We start from the raw sequence: 20,174 nt of genomic DNA on the forward strand, positions 1-20,174 counted from the left end.
TTCCTTGCAAAAGATTCGTGATTTTTTATTTTGTCAATAATGTAATAGGCATATAAAAATGTGTTTTAGCCTATTTTTTTGTTTTTGAGAAGATGACAACCGAATGTATAGGTCGAATGGAGAGCTCTCTTGAAGGTGATTTGCTCACTCCCACTTTAATTGGTTTGACCAATTTCCTAATAATTATTTTCTCTCTACAAACTGACACCATTAACTATCATTTTCTGCAACAGTAGTTACATTTGACGTGATTTATTTCCTGTGTGATATTAACACTGTTAAGCTTATGAGACCTTTTTAGGGTTCTCAAGATTGCCTCCCACCCAGGTCCAAACACTTGCCAGCAGCTATTTTTAACCAGAGATTAAGTTCAGAAACAGTGATACCCTCACCGTTTACAGTAAATGGACTACTGTAGCCCTACAACTATTTTGATCGACATCTTTCTATTTTGAAAATGCTAAAATTAAATAGCTGGAATTACACCTGATATGATTTAGCAGATAAACTTTCAAGCACCCATGTGGAAAATCTACAGTCATTTTCAATATGGTGCGATTTTCATAAGTGCTTTATAAACCCAGTTGTTGCCAACTTTTTTGATGGATGTTAGAGTGCAGGTACAGTGAATTATGGGACAAGCTTACTCCTGGACTAAAAAGCATTGTAAAGGCAAATCTCCATTGAAAGTGCTTTATTAGTAAATTATGAAATATCCTTATCTGGGTCTGCAGCACATTGAATAATTACCCAGATCATGATGTAAATCAACCGCCATACAATAAACTGTAGATCAGAATGTTCCTTAAGCTACGTATTATAATATACAATGTCACGATTTGACACCTGAGCTGAGACCTGCATAGGAGACTTTGAATGTATCTGAGAAATGTTGGCTGTCATGAATTGAAGCTAAAATCCTTAATTGTAACAATAACAAAGCGGTTGCCCCGCCTCTGTTTTGGCAAAAGCTGAGTGTTGGGCTTGGAGAAATGTAACCACTCAAATTCATAAAGCTATGGATGCAAGGACTGACCATCCATGATATCAAAATAATAGTTATAGCCATGTTTTGAGGCTGTACAGTGATTGTTTACATTCATGTTGTTTACAAACATTGGCATAAACCAAGCTAATATTTGGGGTTCTGATGGGGTACAACAGTTAATCAAAGCTCACCAGGCATATACACTGAGTATACCAAACATTAGGAACACCTTCCTAGTACTGATTTGACTCCAATGCTTCCCACGGTTGTGTCAAGTTGGCTGGATGTCCTTTGGGTGGTGGACCATTCTGGATACACATGGGAAGCTGTTGAGTGTGAAAAAACGATCAGCGTTGCAGTTCTTGACACAAACCGGTGCGCCTGGCACCTATTACCATGCCCAGTTCAAAGGCACTTACATTTTTTTGTCTTGCCCATTCCCCCTCTGAATGGCACACATACACAATCCATATCTCAATTGTCTCAAGGCTTAAAAATCCTTCTTTAGTCTGTCTCCTCCCCTTCATCTACACTGATTGAAGTGGATTTAACAAGTGTCATCAATAAGAGATCATAGCTTTCACCTGGATTCACCTGGTCAGGCGATGTCATGGAAAGAGCAGGTGTTCTTAATGTTTAGTATATTCAGTGTATAAGTTGTATTATTGAAGAATCAATGGGTATATATCATTAATTCATAAGTCCAAAAATGTATTCCAGCATTACCTTACACTGCTAGAAATATTTGTATTTACATAATAACAATGATAACACAACTACTATTGCTTGTGGGAGCTATGAGCATCTGAGCAGCAGCCCTATCAGCTGACATTTGACCCGAGCCACCGTGCCTTAGCCCTTAGCGGGGAGCAAAATCCAAATGGCTGAAGATCACAAAGTCTTGGTAGTAAGAAACATTGGTTTGAGGGATATAAAAAGGAATGAAGGTGAAACACATCTCAGACTCATTTACCTTTAAACTTTTAGCAAAAGTTATTTTGTTTAATTTTAAATGGGTAGCCTAAGTTGACTGAACTCCATCTGCAAGATTCAGTGCATTAAGGTATATATTTGTTTTATACATCTTTCTGGGTATTGATCATTGATCTTCTGGGAACAGATCTGTGTAATAGGTGATTAGTAAAGTCGTTTTACTGTACTTATCTTCAATAGAGACCCTGTAATGTACTTTGAGACAGAAAGCCTTTAGCCTTCCTAAACTGCATCTTCTTATTTCTCAGAGGAAATGAGAGAGTTATTGGGCCAATACATCTCAGACACCCTCCGCTATGTCCACACAGTGAAGGAATTCTGTGACAGGCATCCAAGGTGGATTCTGCAGAGAAAGGAGGAACAATCCAAGATGAAGAACATCAAGGAAATGGCAGACAGAATCGATCTTAAATTTGGCCGAGTCTTGAATGCAGAAGACAAGACAAAGGCATTAGGAGAGTTCACGAAAGACTATCTGACCCAGGTGACTGCAAACCGTAGGCTTAAGAAGCTGGAGAAGGAGCTGGAAGCTGTACTGAAGGACACTCTCAATGGGCTGGAGGAGCTGGACTGCTTCATGGATGCTGTGGAGAGGCTGGTGGTCACCTCTCTGTTTGTATTTGCTGATGAAAACCGGCTGTGTCCTCTGCCTCCGGGGAGGGAACCAGCAAGTGTCCGAGCTGTCATCACCTCCGCTAGAATGACCTGTCCTCTCCTCATCCACTTTAAGAGGGACGCTTCAGCCTTCTTTTCCCCATGCCTCCTTAATGTAGAGGTGCTGCACGTGTACATGGAAAATTACATACACATCTCTGAGCAGCTGTGTGAGAGAATGGGATTGGGAAAAACGTAAGTGGAAATCAGTTTAAATAATCTAACACAATATTGGTTTCAGACATACCAGTAAGATGCTTTATATTATTATGTAACATTATAGCAACTTCTGCTGTAGCTGAAAAGTGCTTTATAAATAGTTTTTTATTATCATTATTAGAAAAACATTTTGCCGAGAGAAGAATGACAACTTGATGATTGACACCAGCACTGAAGTGAATGAAAAGTCCATGCAGACCATGTTTAACCATTTGCGCCATTTGAGTGATATCAGGTAAACCTTTCCTGTTTTGGTTTTATCTTACATTTGCAAATACTAGCTTACTAACACTGAGGGCACACATTTCTGATCATTCATTCATTGATTCCAGCTACATGTTTCAATGTCTCTGATGGAAAAAGTGGAATATGTTTCTCCTGCTAGGATGAACCAGCACCTCAGACTGACGTTCCTGTTCCAGGAGTCTGCCCTGCACTTCATTGGTCTGTTCAGTCAGTGCCACTCCAGAATGCTGGACTGTCTAAAAGAGCTGGAAAGGAGAGCTGGCAAACTAAATAAGATGAAGAAAGGGGGTTATATCTCCAGTGTGGTAGGCAGTGCAGTGGGGGCAACAGGAGGGGCTCTGACCATCGCAGGCCTTTGTCTTGCCCCTGTTACTGCTGGCCTGTCACTGGGGCTCACCATCGCAGGGATTGGAATGGGTGTGACCAGTGGGGTCAACAGTCTAACCACCGGTGTAACAAAGGTGGCATTTAAAAGCTACCAAAACAAGAAAGCCAATAGAGTCTTTCAATGTTTCATGGAGGACATGCAAAGACTCCATGGTAGTCTGGAGAAGGTGGCCAGCAACATTTGCCCTTTGGAGCCGAAGGTGGTGGCATTAGTGGTTGGGAAGAATATAGGCAAAGGTGGTGCGAGTTTAGGAAAGAAGATCAATGCCATAGTAAAAAATACCTCTGCAATAGAGGCCTTAATGGGAAAAGGCGTGGTCATGGGTGCAGGCAAGGTGGGACTCCAAGAGGGCAAAACATTTGCTGCAGATTTATCTGACATTGGGATGTTGGCACAAGGCACTCCACTCGCCCTCTCTAGGACATTAAGGCAATGCGCCGTGGCCTCAAATGCCCTATTCATTGGCCTGGACATCGTCACTATCTGTAAAGACAGTGTCAGCCTCGCCAAAGGCAGCAAGAGCAAAAGATCCCAGCTCATCCGAGCCAGAGCAGCACTGTGGCGCACAGAGATTGACTCATGTCAGAGGATCCATGACTCACTGTGCCGAGGCATCTGGAGGTTCAGTAAGAGTCAGCGAATCCTGGAGAAACCATTTTACCTTGTGAAGGAGTTAGAAAGTCTAGAGCCGCTTGTGGAGATGGGACTCATGGAGCAGCCTGCGAAGGAGATGGAAACTCTTGGGCAGCCTGAGGATGATATAGAAACTCTGGTGCAGCCTATGGAGGAGACGAGACTCCTGGGGCAGCCTATGGAGGAGAGAGAAAAAGGTACAAAAGTAGTTAAATTGATTTGCCCTAAAACATGTCACATGCTGTACACAGCAGATGTTGAATGATATTATGTGCATGTATTAGCAAAAATACTCAAGCTCTACTAAGTTTTTTAATTTCACCAAGCTGGCATTGCCATTGGTTAATTAATTGCTTTTCCATTAAAAATCCCTGTCTCTAGGTTTTTGCGACTGGATGTGGCATTCGGGCATGATGTTGTTGCTGTTGCTGTTAGCATATGTATGGGCTGAGAACATTTATAAGTAGAAATGGAGAATATCAAGAAGTCAACACACCTGCCGTTTGGACTGCATTGTTTCCTGTGCATCACTTCCTGTACGACTTAATTGCTTAACATGTAGATTTGAAATGATTACTGTGCATGGTTTTAAAGTTACCTGGTCTTAAGAACAGATTTTTTAAATGAAATGTATTTAAGATTATTACATTTTTTATTCAAACTACCCCTTTATATGGTCGGTGTTCATGTTGTGGAATAGTCAGATCTAAATATATTATATAGAACAAACATACCTCTCTGACATGTAAAATAAAGAATCACTATCTTTCTGCAACATTACTAGTTGTACCAACTGAACGTAGCTGTTCTACGTCAGATTCTAGAACTTTTCACTGTACATTGATATAGTGTAACAATTTTTTTAAGTTTCAAAAGAGTTTAATCCACATTATATTGTTGAGAAAATCTAATAGGCCTACATAGTTATTTCAGCATGGTTTTTCAACTTCTGAATTGTATAGGCATGTACTGCCCTCTAGTGTTTTCTACTCATGTGACATGTCTTGCTGTTATTGATTGCTACTCTAGCAATGTTTAAATATCCATACAGAGTTCAATTACAGAACTCCAGAGATTACGTTTTCAGAAACACCTCATGCTTACAACAGACTACTGTAGCCATACAACTATTTTGATTCTTAATTTGGCAGATTAACTTGTGCAGAAATCAATTAACCACATAGGCAATGAAAATGACACCATAAAGATCTAAGTGCTTTTGGCCAACATTGTGATCTACACTCAACGGACAGTTTATTAAGTACACCCATCATTGTGCGTTCCAAGATGCCGATCTTCACTCCACTGCACCGTTATTTGCCTGTTTGTGGCCTGCCTGTTAGCTTTAACGATTCTTGCCATTCTCCTTCGACCTCTCTCATCAACAAGCTGTTTTCGCACACAGGACTGCCGCTGACTGGATGTTTTTTGTTTGTCGCGTCATTCTCAGTAAACCCTAGACACTGTTGTGCGTGAAAAGCCCAGGAGGGCGGCCAATTCTGAGATACTGGATCTGGCGCACCTGGCACCGATGATCATACCACGCTCAAAGTCGCTTAGGTCAGTTATTTTGTCCATTCTAACGTTCAATCAAACAGTAACTGAATGCCTCGATGCCTGTCTGTCTGCTTTATATAGCAAGCCACGGCCACGTGACTCACTGTGTGTAGGAGCGAAACATTTTCATGAACGGGGTGGTGTACCTAATATACTGTCCAGTATGTATGTTACAGGTGTAATTACAGAGCTGGTCTAAAAAAACTGCCACTACATTACAGTACAGTACAGTATCAACACTTCCTCCCATTTAGAATTGTATGACAAGACAACAAATAATGATTCTATCTGAGAATGTAATTTATGCCTATTGTTTGCCTATGAACCAATCAAAATGTTATAACAGTAGTGACAGAAACGGCAATAACATTTATTTTCTGGAAAATAAAGCCTGGGAATTTGAGGAATTTTGCTTAAATTCATCAAAAAGTTAGGTTATAACAGTGAACCTTTTTTGTGTGATACACATAAGGCAATTCTAGGTCTTGTGGCATATTTCGGTTAAACTATCATCAATTCAATGGAATTGCAAATCTCTGCATGCACAGTGCATTCTTCCATCACATGTGCAGTGCATTCTTCCATCACATGTGCAGTGCACTCTTCCATCACATGTAGAGCTTATTCTCAAGATCTTGAGCCCACACTACTACACTGTCTGAGCAAAGGACTACATGCTTTCTGGTAAGTTTTGATTACAATACTGGGTGGGGTGAATACATTTTATATGACATACATTATTTTTTGTTAACTAGTAAATAGTAGCCTGCAGAAAAGTGTGTTTAAATGATTTCTAACATGTTAACGATTTCTGCTAGTTAGTTTTTGCTACCATGTGGGTTTTAGCTTGCTTGAGCCTGCTAACTGAGGAGTGGTAATTCACCTGTTTCCATACCTGTTTCATTTTAAAACATTTCTCTTACAAAAGGAGTTGTTTAATCTAACTGCTTAACTATTTATCTGTACATGGAATTGTATTATTCTCTTTTTTACTAATTTATTTCTAATCTTTACATGAAAATGCCACGGGCACTATCTGATGTGTGGAGACATTTCACTGCAGCTAATGTAGAAGGAAAAGCTGTGTACATTTGCAAATACTGTGCCAATGCAACAAAGATGCAGAATCATCTGGCCAAGTGCATAAAGTTCCCTCAGCGCTCACAACAAGCAACCTCTGACAAAAGTCCCTCTACTTCTAGTCGAGGTGAAAATGATGAATCAGACACATTATCTATAGCAACAGATCATGGTCCTCCTGGAATCAGAAGTTTTTTTGACTTTAATGGAGGAACGTAATCAGAGAAATGCTGATGAATGTCTTGCTCGGGCTGTGTATGCAACTGGTTCACCTCTGATGCTCACAGGCAATGTGTATTGAAAGAGATTTCTGAATGTTCTTCGCCCAGCATACACCCCTCCAACCAGACATGCTTTATCTACTCATTTGCTGGATGCAGAGTTCAACAGAGTTCAGTGAAGGTCAAGCAAATCATAGAGAAAGCAGACTGTATTGCAATCATCTCTGATGGGTGGTTGAATGTTCGTGGGCAAGGAATAATTAACTACATCATCCTCCACCCCTCAACCAGTATTCCACAAGAGCACACACACAAGGGACAACATACACACCTGTCTCTACATTGCAGATGAGCTGAAGGCAGTCATCAATGACCTTGGACCACTGAAGGTATTTGCACATCTCATGCCCTCTTCACAACTGTCTTAGTGTGTTTGGACCATGATAGTTTGTTGGTGATGTGGACAAGCTCTCAACCTGCTCCACTACAGCCCTGTCAATGAGAATGGGGACGTGCTCGATCCTCCTTTTCCTGTAGTCCACAATCATCTCCTATGTCTTGATCACGTTGAGGGAGAGGTTGTTGTCTTGGCACCACACGGCCAGGTTTCTGACCTCCCTATAGGCTGTCTCATCGTTGTCGGGGATCAGATTTACACATCTAGTTTTTCTGGATCTATGTCAAGTAATGCAAGGGGAAGAAATGGCACAGCAGCCATTTTGGGAGTGGGTGTGGATGACCACACACCATAGCAGTCATCTTTTTTTTCAGTCATATAGCAGTCATGATTCTCTTTAGTCAATCCATCCCAACAGTGCCTTTCAGAGAGTTTCTCTCATGCAGTAGTGTAATGCTATAGCGTGTGTGCATGTGTTTCTTCGTCTATGTGTGTGCATGTGTTTCTTTGTCTATGTGTGTGCATGTGTTTCTTCGTCTAATATAAAAAATATTCTATATGTGTAGGGAAGTATTTAAACACTTGCTAAGGTCCAACCTCTGATCTTTCCAAGCATTTTGTATATGCTAAAACAGGATAAAAATTGTAAGAAAAATAAGAAAACATATCAAATCATACTACTGTATGTAAATGTTTCCCTCACTGTTGAGTCATTGGCAAACTTGATGACGGTGTTGTAGTCATGCCTGGCCATGCAGTCATGAGTGAACAGGGAGTACAGAAGGGGACTGAGACATGCACCCCTGAGGGGCCCCCGTATTGAGGATCAGTGTGGCGGATGTGTTGTTACCTACCCTTGCCACAGAAGTCCAGGATCCAGTTGCAGAGGGAGGTGTTTAGTCTCAGGGTCCTTAGCTAAGTGATGAGCTTTGAGGGCACTATGGTGTTGAATGCTGAGCTGTAGTCAATGAATAGCATTCTCACATAGGTGTTCCTTTTGTCCACTGCCCTTTTGTCAAGGGCAGTGTTGAGTGCAATAGAGATTGCATCATCTGTGGATCTGTTGGGGTGGTATGCAAATTGGAGTGGGTCTAGGGTTTCTGGGATAATGGTGTTGATGTGAGCCATGGCCAGCCTTTCAAAGCACTTCATGGCTATAGACGTGAGTGCTACGGGTCATTTAGGCAGGTTACCTTAGTGTTCTTGGGCACAGGGACTATGGTGGTCTGCTGAAACATGTTGGTATTACAGACTCAGTCAGGGACAGGTTGAAAATGTCAGTGAAGACACTTGCCAGTTGGTCAGTGCATGCTCGGAGTACACGTCCTGGTAATCCGTCTGGCCCTGTGGCCTTGTGAATGTTGACCTGTTTAAAGGTCTTACTCACAACGGCTACGGAGTGCGTGATCACACAGTTGTCTGGAACAGCTGATGCTCTCATGCATGTTTCAGTGTTACTTGCCTCGAAGCGAGCATAGAAGTAATTTATCTCATCTGGTAGGCTTGTGTCACTGGGCAGCTTGCGACTGTGCTTCCCTTTATAGTCTGTAATAGTTTGCAAGCCCTGCCACAATCGATGAGCGTCAGAGCCGTTGTAGTACGATTCAATCTTAGTCCTGTATTGATGCTTTGCCTGTTAGTTGGTTCGTCGGAGGGCATAGCGGGATTTCTTATAAGCTTCCGGTTTAGAGTCCCGCTCCTTGAAAGCGGCAGCTCTACCCTTTAGCTCAGTATGGATGTCGCCTGTAATCCATGGCTTCTGGTTGGGGTATGTACGTACAGTCACTGTGGGGGGGACGTCATCGATGCACTTATTGATGAAGCCAGTGACTGATGTGGTGTACTCCTCAATTCCAGTCGGTGCTAGCAAAACAGTCCTGTAGCTTAGCATCTGCTTCATCTGACCACTTTCTTATTGACCGAGCCACTGCTGCTTCCTGCTTTAGTTTTTGCTTGTAAGCAGGAATCAGGAGGATAGAATTATGGTCAGATTTGCCAAATGGAGGGCGAGGGAGAGCTTTGTATGCATCTCTGTGTGTGGAGTAAAGGTGGGCTAGAGTTTTTTTCCCTCTGGTTGCACATTTAACATGCTGGTAGAAATTAGTTAAAACAGATTTAGGTTTCCCAGCAAAAAAGTCTCCGGCCACTAGGAGCACCGCCTCTAGATGAGCGTTTTCCTTTTGCTTATGGCCGAATACAGCTCATTGAGTGCGATCTTACTGCCAGCATTGGGTTTATGGTGGTAAATAGACAGCTACGAAGAATATAGATGAAAGCTTTCTTGGTAAATAGTGTGGTCTACAGCTTATCATGAGATACTCTACCACAGGCGAGCAAAACCTTGAGACTTCCTTAGATTTTGTGCACCAGCTGTTGTTTACAAATATACATAGAATGCCACCCCTTGTCTTAGCAGAGGCCTCTGTTATATCCTGCCCAAAAATCTTAAAACCCACCAGCTGTATGTTATTCATGTCATCGTTCTAATAGGACCGATGGTAAAGGGAGATTACCCGCTTGCTGTCGGATCCTTACAAAGCACCCAGATCTTCGTCCCCAATATCTCCGTCTCTTTCTCCTGTGAATGACGGGGATGAGGGCCTTATCGGGCGTCTGTAGTAAATCCTTCCTGTCCAAGTAGTTAGGGTTAATGATTGAGAGCATAGAAGGGAGGGAAATCACATGGTTTACTGTAAAAGAAGCACACGTCAGCGCAATAATATAGATCTTAATATTTGTCAAACCTTTGGCAGATGGGACACAACTCATCACCTGAAGCCCTGAATTTGTATTGTAATATTTCCTTTGGACTTTAAAAATATTTTAGAATTCTCATTACATTTTCGATCGGTAGCCTAAGTCTGGCTGACATCCTTCTACAAGCGTCAGTGTATTAAAATATGTTTGTTTGGTCCCGCTTTATTTTAAGTGCATTTTATGAAGGCTTCATAAAACATTCATATACAGTGCATTAGGAAAGTATTCAGACCCCTAGACTTTTCCTCATTTTGTTACGTTACAGCCTTATTCTAAAATTGATTAAGTATATGTTTCCCTCATCAATCTACACACAATACCCCATAATGACCAAGCAAAAACAGTTTTTGCAAATGTCTCAAAAATAAAAAATGAAATATCACATTTACATAAGAATTCAGACAGTTTACTCAGTACTTTGTTGAAGCACCTTTGGCAGTGATTACAGCCTTGAGTCTTCTTGGGTATGACGCTACAAGCTTGGCACACCTGTATTTAATAAATTTTAGAATGGCTGTAACAATGTGGGAAAAGTAAAGGGGTCTGAATACTTTCTGAATGCACTGTAGGCTTCATAAGCACGACATAGATGCTTCACAAATCATCTATAACCTTATATCATGCTTTATAAAGCTTCATAATGTGGCAAACTGTGTGACATAACCATACATGTATTTGTTCACATGTATTAATCCTTTATAGAGCCTGAAATACGGTTATAGATGATTTGTGAACCATTTTGTAGTGCTTATGAATATGAATGCTTTATGAAGGCTTCATAAGATGCACTTCAAATAAAGCGGACCGTTTGTTTTTTAATTCCTTTTTTCTTGTCTTGGGATGATAAAGGGTTGTTTGGATAATTTTTTGTGGGTTTTGAGCATTGCTCTTCAAAACATCACAAATAAAAATTACTAATATATCCACAAATAGATGACAAGACTGACGAGAGACCAAAGATGTGGTAAAGAGCTGTTTATATTTCTAACTGCATCTATTTTTGATACTGTTGCCAGCTCTTTTGAGGTCAAATATTATAAGGGGGTAGATCAATTGAGTAAGATCCTATGTTCTTACAGAGAGAAAATAGAGAGTTATTTGACCAATACATCTCAGACACCCTCAGCTACATCCTCACAGTGGAGAAATTGGAAGACACTCTCAAGGGGCTGGAGGAGCTGTACTGCTTCATGGATGCTGTGGAGAGGCTGGTGGTCACCTCTGTGTTTGTATTTGCTGATGAAAACCGGGAACCAGCAAGTGTCCGAGCTGTCATCACCTCCGCTAGAATAGCTTGTTCTCTCCTCATCCACTTTAATAGGGACGCTTCAGCCTTATTTTCCCCATGCCTCCTCAATGTGAAGGTGCTGCATGTGTACCTGGGAAATGACATGCACATCTCTGAGCTGCTTTGTGAGAGAATGGGATTGGGAAATGCGTAAATGGAAATCAGCTTAAATTGTTTACCACAATATTTAAATCAAATCAAAATACTTCAGTATGACACCATATACAGTACCAGTCAAAAGTTTGGACACACCTACTCATTCAAGGGTTTTTCTTTATTTTGACTATTTTCTACATTGTAGAATAATAGTGAAGACATCAAAACTATGAAATAACACATATGGAATCATGTAGTAACCAAAAATGTGTTAAGCAAATCAAAATATATTTTATATTTGAGATTCTTCAAAGTAGCCACCCTTTGCCTTGATGAAATATTTGCACACTTGGCATTCTCTCAACCAGCTGCATGAGGTAACCTGGAATGCATTTCAATTAACAGGTGTGCCTTGTTAAAAGTTCATTTGTGGAATTTCTTTCCTTCTTAATGCGTTTGAGCCAATCAGTTGTGTTGTGACAAGGTAGGGAGTGGTATACAGAAGATAGCCCTATTTGGTAAAATACCAAGTCCATATTATGGCAAGAGCAGCTCAAATAAGCAAAGAGAAATGACAGTCCATCATTACTTTAAGCCATGAAGGTTAGTCAATCCATCCAAAAAGTTTCTTCAAGTGCAGTTGCAAAAACCATCAAGCACTATGATGAAACTGGCTCTCGTGAGAACCGCCACAGGAAAGGAAGACCCAGAGTTACCTCTGCTGCAGAGGATACGTTCATTAGAGTCACCTTAGTGTATGTAAACGTCTGACCCACTGGAATTGTGATACAGTGAATTATAAGTGAAATAATCTGTCTGTAAACAATTGTTGGAAAAATGTATTGTAATCATGCACAAAGTAGATGTCCTAACTGACTTGCCAAAACTATAGTTTGTTAACAAGAAATTTGTGGAGTGGTTGAAAAACAAGTTTTAATGACTCCAACCTAAGTATATGTAAACTTCCGACTTCAACTGTATCTGGGAAAGGGTATAAAACAATTTCTAGAGTGTGGAAAGTTTCCAAGAGCACAGAGTTCTCCATCATTGGGAAATTGAAAAAATATGGAACTACCCAGACTCTGCCTAGAGCTGGCTGTCCGACCAAACTGAGCAACCGGGCATGAATGACCTTGGTCAGGGAGGAGACCAAGAACCCAATGACCACTCTGACAGAATTGCAGAGTTATTTGTCTGAAATGGGAGAACCTGCCAGAAGGACAACAGTCTCTACAGCACTTTACCAATCTGGGCTTTATGGGACATTGGCCAGATGGAAGCCATTCCTGAGAAAAAGGCACATGACAACACCACTGGAGTTTGGTAAAAGGCATGTGAAAGACCCTGAGATCATAAGGTGAAAGACTCTGAGATCATAAGGCAAAAGATTATGTGGTCTGATTTGGCCAATATGAAAAGCGCTATGTCTGGAGAAAACCAGGCACAGCTCATCACCTGTCTAACTACATCCCTACCGTGAAGTATGGTGGTGGCAGAATCATGCTATGGGGATGCTTTTTCAGAGGTAGAGACTGGGAGACTGGTAAGGATACAGGGAACAATGAACAGGGCCAAATACAGGCAAATCCTTGATGAGAACCTGCTTCAGAGTGCAAACATACAGACATATCCAAGACGACTCAAAGTTGTAATCGCCACCAAAGGTTTTTCTACAAAGTATTGACTGAAGGGTATGCATACTTACGTAAATGAGATATTTCTGTATTTAATTTTCAATGAAGGCGGCAGGTAGCCTAGTGGTTAGAGCGTTCTGCCAGTAACTGAAAGTTTGCTGGATCGAATCCCCGAGCTGACAAGGTAAAAATCTGTCATTCTGCCCCTGAGCAAGGCAGTTAACCCACTATTCCCTGGGCACCGAAGATGTGGATGTAGATTATGGCAGCCCCCCACACCTCTCTGATTCAGAGTGGTTGGGTTAAATGTGGAAGACACACTTCAGTTGAATGCATTCAGTTGTACAACTGAATAGATATCCAATCCCCTTTCCCAAAATAATTTGTAAAAAAATGTTTTCACTTTGTCATTATGGGTTATTGTGTGTAGATGGGTAAAACAAATATATTTAATCCATTTTGAAGGCACTGTATCTGTAACAGAACTAGTTGTACCAACTGAATGTGGCTGTTCTAGGCCAGATTCTAGAACTTGTCACTGTACTCCAATGTTGATGTAGTGTAACAATTTCATTGTTTCACAAGAGTTTCATCCCCATTATATTGTTGATCAAATACACAGTAAATTCAACATGGTAATTCCATGTCTGAATCTCCTGAACTATATTAGGTATGTACTGCCATCTAGTTTCTTTTTGAATACTCACATGACATGTCTTGCTGCTATTGAGTGTTATTTATGGAAGTTAAGATATATGCAGATACAAGTGCATTCTTTTCAAGTTAAGTAATGTGTAAATATCCAAACAGAGTTCAAGTGCATGATTATACAATTACTTTATCAAATAAATGTGAATAACATATTTGTAATTGTCTCCTTGAGATTAGTTTTAATCCATTGCACACAGGAATGCAGTGGAGTTGGCCAAAAATAAACAAAGAACAGGGATGTATGAAGGCATTAACTCAGAATTGGGGTGTTATCTGTTATCATGAAATTGTGTGTGTGTGTGTGTGTGTGTGTGTGTGTGTATGCATGCATGTGTGTGCGTGCCTGCGCCCCTGTGAGTGTCAGATCTTTTACCCCTTCTTAGCTGGATTCCGGTGCCTTTTTGATGGGCGCCAGCACACAGAGCACTTGTATGAGGAAGAAAGGAGATTATTGGAGCATACTAATATGATAAGCGGGGAAGTTCACAAGTTTCAGGGGCCTCCACATTGGGATGCTATGTTCAGTTCTTACTGGGGTTGAGATTTGGATCAGTCTGAATACAAGGTTTGAGTCGATTCTATTACAACTCAATAGATTCAAGACAATGATATTCAATATATCTATATATTGGAAATGTGCCTATCATTCAAATGTGGACATAAAATGCACAGATGTACAGTCAACTACAACGTTTGTGGAACCCTTGATAATCCTGAGCAAAAAATACAAAAATAAATCATACAAATACTGAGCTATATAGGTTTTTTTAAAAATGGCAAATCATATTTTATACTGATACAATTGCTCAAAGAAATACATATTTATCAAGTAATCCATTTTATTCTCAAAGATAGGTGTCAAAATTATTTTGGAGGTGACTATAAATAGGACTAACCTATAGGATTGTAGGATATGGCATCTAATTGTAGATTTGGAGACTGAGTTCTGTAATTCTCCAATTCTCCAACTTTGGCCCTTGAACCACCAACTTTGGCCCTTGAACCATCTTCATCACTGCGTGTGGGAACAAGATACACTTGCATCCAATACCAGGCAAATGTAAAAAAAAATCTAACAATACGTGTAAAAATTATTTGCACCGTTTTCAATACTCCGGCAACCTTGCGAGGATAACGGCACTGAGCCTTTTTCTAAAATGTTTTATGAGTTCGGAGAAGACATTTGGAGGGATCCATACAGAATCTTTCCACATCCTTGATATCCTTCAGTCTGTGCTTATGGACTGCCCTCTTCAATTTAAACCACAGGTTTTCAATGGGGTTCAATTCCGGAGACTGAATTGGTCATTGCAAAATTTAGATTTTGTGGTAAATTAACCATTTATTTGGGGATTTTGATGTGTGCTTGAGGTTATTGTCTTGCTGGAAGATCCACTTGCGCCCACGTTTCGGCAGCCAGGTCTTGGAGAAAAAAATTCTGGTACTTGATAGAGTTCAGTGGAAGCAAAAGAGTCCCATAACAAAGACCCACCACCATATTTTACAGTAGATATTAGGTTATTTTCTGCATGTGCGTACTTCTTTCGAAGCAAAAGCCACCACTGGTTTGCTTGGCCAAAGAGCTCTATTTTCGTGTCATTTGAACCATAGCACTGGTTCCAATCCAAGGACCAAGGCCGTTTAGAAAACTCCAGGCATTTACATTTGTTTGTCGCACTCAAAGTTTTTTTTCTGGCAACCCTTCCAAAGAGCCAATTGGCACGGAGGTGACGTGTAATTGTAGATTTGGAGACCCGAAGATGCGACCAAGTTCTGTTATTCTCCAACTTTGAACTATCAAAAATAAAGAGTCGCACACTACATATATAAACTCCCAGTAATTTATTGGGTATTTACCAACGTTTCGGCATCACTGTGTCTTCTTCAGGGTAATGTCATGAATACTTGAACCAGGTTATGTAGACAAACTGTGCAATTAGTGCAATCAATGACAATAGTGAGGGGTGTGTCATAATGATTAAGTTAATTAGGATGAATTAGTGAAACTTAAAAAAACAATAGTTTATGGCATATTAAATATATTAGGCTATTGTTAGCATATAGAAACATAATTGAATAATGTACATAATATTAGCATCAACATACATTATTGTTTAATTCAATTTCACATATTTAATTGTTTCGTATTTCATTTCATATTTGTTACAAGTAATCTTTTGGTTCAACCATAATGCATAATAAGCATCATCAACAGGGGGAACATATTAGGTGTACGCTAATAAACTGTAGAAAGAATATATTCATTTACAAGACTAGGTCATAAAATAATTGTTCATAAGAAGGGCCTGAGATTAAAGTCAATATTCAGACCACTAGGGGTCAATGTTTTTAGATAGGATATCCAGTAAGCCTCCCTTTGTAGTAGTAGGATCTTGATGTTACCTCCTCTCCTTGGTAGAGCAACATGCTCAATGCCTGTGTATTTGAGGGAGGAGATTGGATGGTTGGCTTCAACAAAGTGAACTGCTACTGGATAGTTAATGTTCTTACACCTGATTGAGCTGCGGTGTTCAACTATGCGTTGTTTATTTGTCTTTTCGTTTGTCCTACGTAGGCTTTTCCACATGAACAGGTGATGAGATAGATTGCTCCCTTGGTCTTGCATGAGATGATACTCCCAACAGGGATTTTTCGACCTGTATGGGGGTGTCTGAAGAAGGATGTTTTTATAGTGCTATTGCACTGTGCGCATGAGCCACATTTGTAGTTTCCATTTGGAATGGGTGTCAAGAGTGTTTGAGTGGGCTCAGGGGGCATGTCAGATCTCACCAAGCTATCTCCAATATTGTGACCACGCTTATAGACCACCAGTGGGGGTTCCTGGAAGAGGTGTCGATTTTTTTTTCTTCTGATTTCTCAATATGCCAGTGCTTTTTCAGGGTTGCTTTCATTTTCTCCGAACCCTTGGTGTACTTAGTACAAAAGACGGTTGCGTTGTTTTTCTTCTTTGGTTGAATTTTTTGTAATTCCTCTCTTGGTTTTTGAGATATTTTCATCATTGCAGCATCAAGAGTTTTGTCCTTGTAGCCTCTCATTTTGAATTCATCTGTCATTTTTTTGAGCAAATCTGTCTGGTGGACACAGATTCGTTTAGCCCTGCATAACTGGCTATATGGTAGACCATTCTTGAGGGGAAGAGGATGCATATTATCCGCACATAACAAGGTATTGCGGTCTGTGGGCTTTGTGTATAAGTCTGTGTGTAATGCATCACTCTCATTGATAATCCAGAAGTCCAGGTAGTTTATTTTTCTCTCATCAGTCTGCATGGTGAATTTGAGGTATTCAGAGCTCTCGTTTAGTAGAATTTGGAATTCATTTAGTTCCTGCTGACTTCCTTCCCAGAGCCCAAAGACATCATCTATGTATCTCTTCCATAGGAGGATTTTAGAAAGTAGGGGATATGTCTCTGTTTTGTAACTAGTGCTTCCTCAAATTGTCCCACATACATGTTTGCATAGTTAGGGGAAAAGGGGGACCACATGGCTACACCCTGAATTTGAGGGAATGCTATTCATTGACTACAGCTCAGCGTTCAACACCATATTGCCCTCAAAGCTCATCAATAAGCTAAGGACCCTGGGACTAAACACCTCCCTCTGCAACTGGATCCTGGACTTTCTGACGGGCCGCCCCCAGGTGGTAAGGGTAGGTAACAACACATCCGCAACACTGATCCTCAACACAGGGGCCCCTCGGGGGTGCGTGCTCAGCCCTCTCCTGTACTCCCTGTTCACTCATGACTGCACAGCCAGGCATGACTCCAACACCATCATTAAGTTTGCTGATGACACAACAGTGGTAGGCCTGATCACCGACAACAACGAGAGAGCCTATAGGGAGGAGATCAGAGACCTGGCCGTGTGGTGCCAGGACAACAACCTCTCCCTCAACGTGATCAAGACAAAGGAAATAATTGTGGAGTACAGGAAAAAGAGGACCGAGCACACCCCCATTCTCATCGACGGGGCTGCAGTGGAGCAGGTTGAGAGCTTCAAGTTCCTTGGTGTCCACATCACCAACAAACTAACATGGTCCAAGCACACCATGACAGACGTGAAGAGGGCACGACAAAACCTATTCCCCCTCAGGAGACTGAAAAGATTTGGCATGGGTCCTCAGATCCTCAAAAGGTTCTACAGCTGCACCATCGAGAGCATCCTGACTGGTTTCATCACTGCCTGGTATGGCAACTGCCCGGCCTCCGACCACAAGGCACTACAGAGGGTAGTGCGAATGGCCCAGTACATCACTGGGGCCAAGCTTCCTACCATCCAGGACCTCTATACCAGGCGGTGTCAGAGGAAGGCCCTGAAAATTGTCAAAGACTCCAGCCACCCTAGTCATAGACTGTTCTCTTTGCTACCACACGGCAAGCAGTACCAGAGCGCCAAGTCTAGGTCCAAGAGGCTTCTAAACAGATTCTACCCCCAAGCCATAAGACTCCTGAACATCTAGTCAAATGGCTACCCAGACTATTCAAATTTCCCCCTGCCCCTCCCCACCACTGCCACCCTCTGTTGTCATCTATGCATAGTCACTTTAATTAACTCTACCTACATGTACATACTACCTCAACTATCCGGTGCCCCCACACACTGACTCCGTACCGGCACACCCCTGTATATATTGTTCTTTTTTACTGCTCCTCTTTAATTACTTGTTACTTTTATCTCTTATTCTTATCCATATTTTTTAAAACTGCACTCATAAATAAGCATTTCACTGTAAGGTCTACACCTGTTCTATTCGGCGTATGTGACTAATAACATTTGATTTGATTTGCATTTGAAGGAAAAAGTCTGACTCAAAGACGAAGTAGTTATTGGATAATACCAGTTCAGTAAGTTGTAAGATGCAATCATTGGATGGAGTAAGGGTAGAGTCTCTCTCCAACTTTGGCCCTTGGGTTCTTCTTTGTCTCCCGAACCATCTTCGTCACCGTGCGTAGGGACAAGATACGCTTGTGTCAAATACCAGGCAAATTTACCACTGTTCCAATTGTTGCCCTAATTGTGGTAAGTGGTATATTTGTGTTTTTAGCAATTTTTTTGCACATATTGCCTGATTTATGAAGGTCAACAACCATTTGTCTTTTTTCATTTGTGAGTTATTTGCCTTTTCCCATGGTGAAGGATGACAAAGGGATTTTACATGCGTGTTACCAGTCGGGTGAGATTGATATGCGACAGCCGAAAGTCGGAAACGAATGTGGTTCTCCAACAGTAAGGTTCAGATCAACATGGCAGTGTTGCCATTGTTTATAAAAATGTGTTTTTTATAATGTCAGATTTTTAAAAATCTAACTCCCATATCACACACTCACAAACCGAAATCATAATATATTATTATGTGTGTACACATTGTACAATCAATTAGTGAGAGAGGGCCTTAAATATCACATTTATTTGTATATATCCACTGTACACATAAATCTCAGAATAATTGGTTCCTGTTTCAGTCATGTCTTTGGTCACATAGCTAGCTATTCGCTGGCGTAAGTGGGGACACTTCAGGCTGAGGAGTACGTTTTACACATCCCCATGTGCTACATAGGCGCCAGTCTGACTATTTTTATCCCAAGAATGCAACACACTTTGAAAGGCGGTGACCAACGATGGACATCGACTGATTGTTGCGGAAATTTACCCACTACTACTGTTTACTTTGTGCATCTACGTCATCTCGCTTCATCTCACGGAGTTTACCTTTAAACGTAACCTAACCTATAACCTGACCCATCCCCTTATGCATTACTGCCCCCAGTGGCAAGAAGTGACATCCCAAAAACCCACACATAAATGGCTCCTAGCCTCCCACATATCGGCTACATTCTATCCCTAACACCAAAACTAAATAAAAACGAGTAAAGTGAATCTGAAAACTAACTGAAAATAAACTGAATTTGAAATAATATTAAAACAAATAGAAATACAAACGAATATAAAAACACAAAACTATAATAACCTTCTTTTATAAAGTCTTGTTTGCTAATCTTTATCAAGGCTGTAAATAATTTGAGGTGACTGTATAGTATAGTTCTGTGTCAATAGTATCCCTTTATTATTCTCTCTCTGTGGCCTCTCACAGTGAAGCCAGAGACAAGGTCACCTTGGAGCGGCCATGATGGTACCAGGCAGTCTTTTTGGAGGAGAGAGCGACAGGTCAACCAAACACAAAGCGCACTCTCTCTCAAGCTGCTCCTTTGGAGGACAGAACAGAGAGAGGGAAAACCCTTCTTTCCCCTGAGGCCAGTGGAGAGGGGGGTAGAGGGAAAGGAGTAGGGAGGGA

General features: G+C 41.0%; 1 protein-coding gene across 1 annotated transcript; it reads left to right on the plus strand.

Annotated features, from left to right (window-relative positions):
- Nucleotides 1-1,653: 1,653 nt before the first annotated feature.
- On the plus strand, nucleotides 1,654-5,516 carry LOC106587549 (uncharacterized). The gene is made up of 4 exons (XM_014176049.2): nucleotides 1,654-2,830; nucleotides 2,976-3,089; nucleotides 3,240-4,318; nucleotides 4,503-5,516. The coding sequence occupies exons 1-4, from the start codon at nucleotides 2,235-2,237 to the stop codon at nucleotides 4,586-4,588; spliced, it is 1,875 nt and encodes a 624-aa protein (XP_014031524.2). The 5' UTR covers nucleotides 1,654-2,234; the 3' UTR covers nucleotides 4,589-5,516.
- The last annotated feature ends 14,658 nt before the right edge of the window (nucleotides 5,517-20,174 follow it).

Source organism: Salmo salar, chromosome ssa02 (genome assembly GCF_905237065.1).
Source record: "Salmo salar chromosome ssa02, Ssal_v3.1, whole genome shotgun sequence".
NCBI classification, from domain to species: Eukaryota; Metazoa; Chordata; class Actinopteri; order Salmoniformes; family Salmonidae; genus Salmo; species Salmo salar.

Bases quoted from the DNA above. Each gene is read 5' to 3' on its own strand.
- LOC106587549 (XM_014176049.2), top strand. From the start codon at position 2,235: ATGAGAGAGTTATTGGGCCAATACATCTCAGACACCCTCCGCTATGTC. The intron at 2,831-2,975 runs GTAAGTGGAAAT...TATCATTATTAG, and splicing joins AGAATGGGATTGGGAAAAAC to AAAAACATTTTGCCGAGAGA. The intron at 3,090-3,239 runs GTAAACCTTTCC...TTCTCCTGCTAG, and splicing joins CGCCATTTGAGTGATATCAG to GATGAACCAGCACCTCAGAC.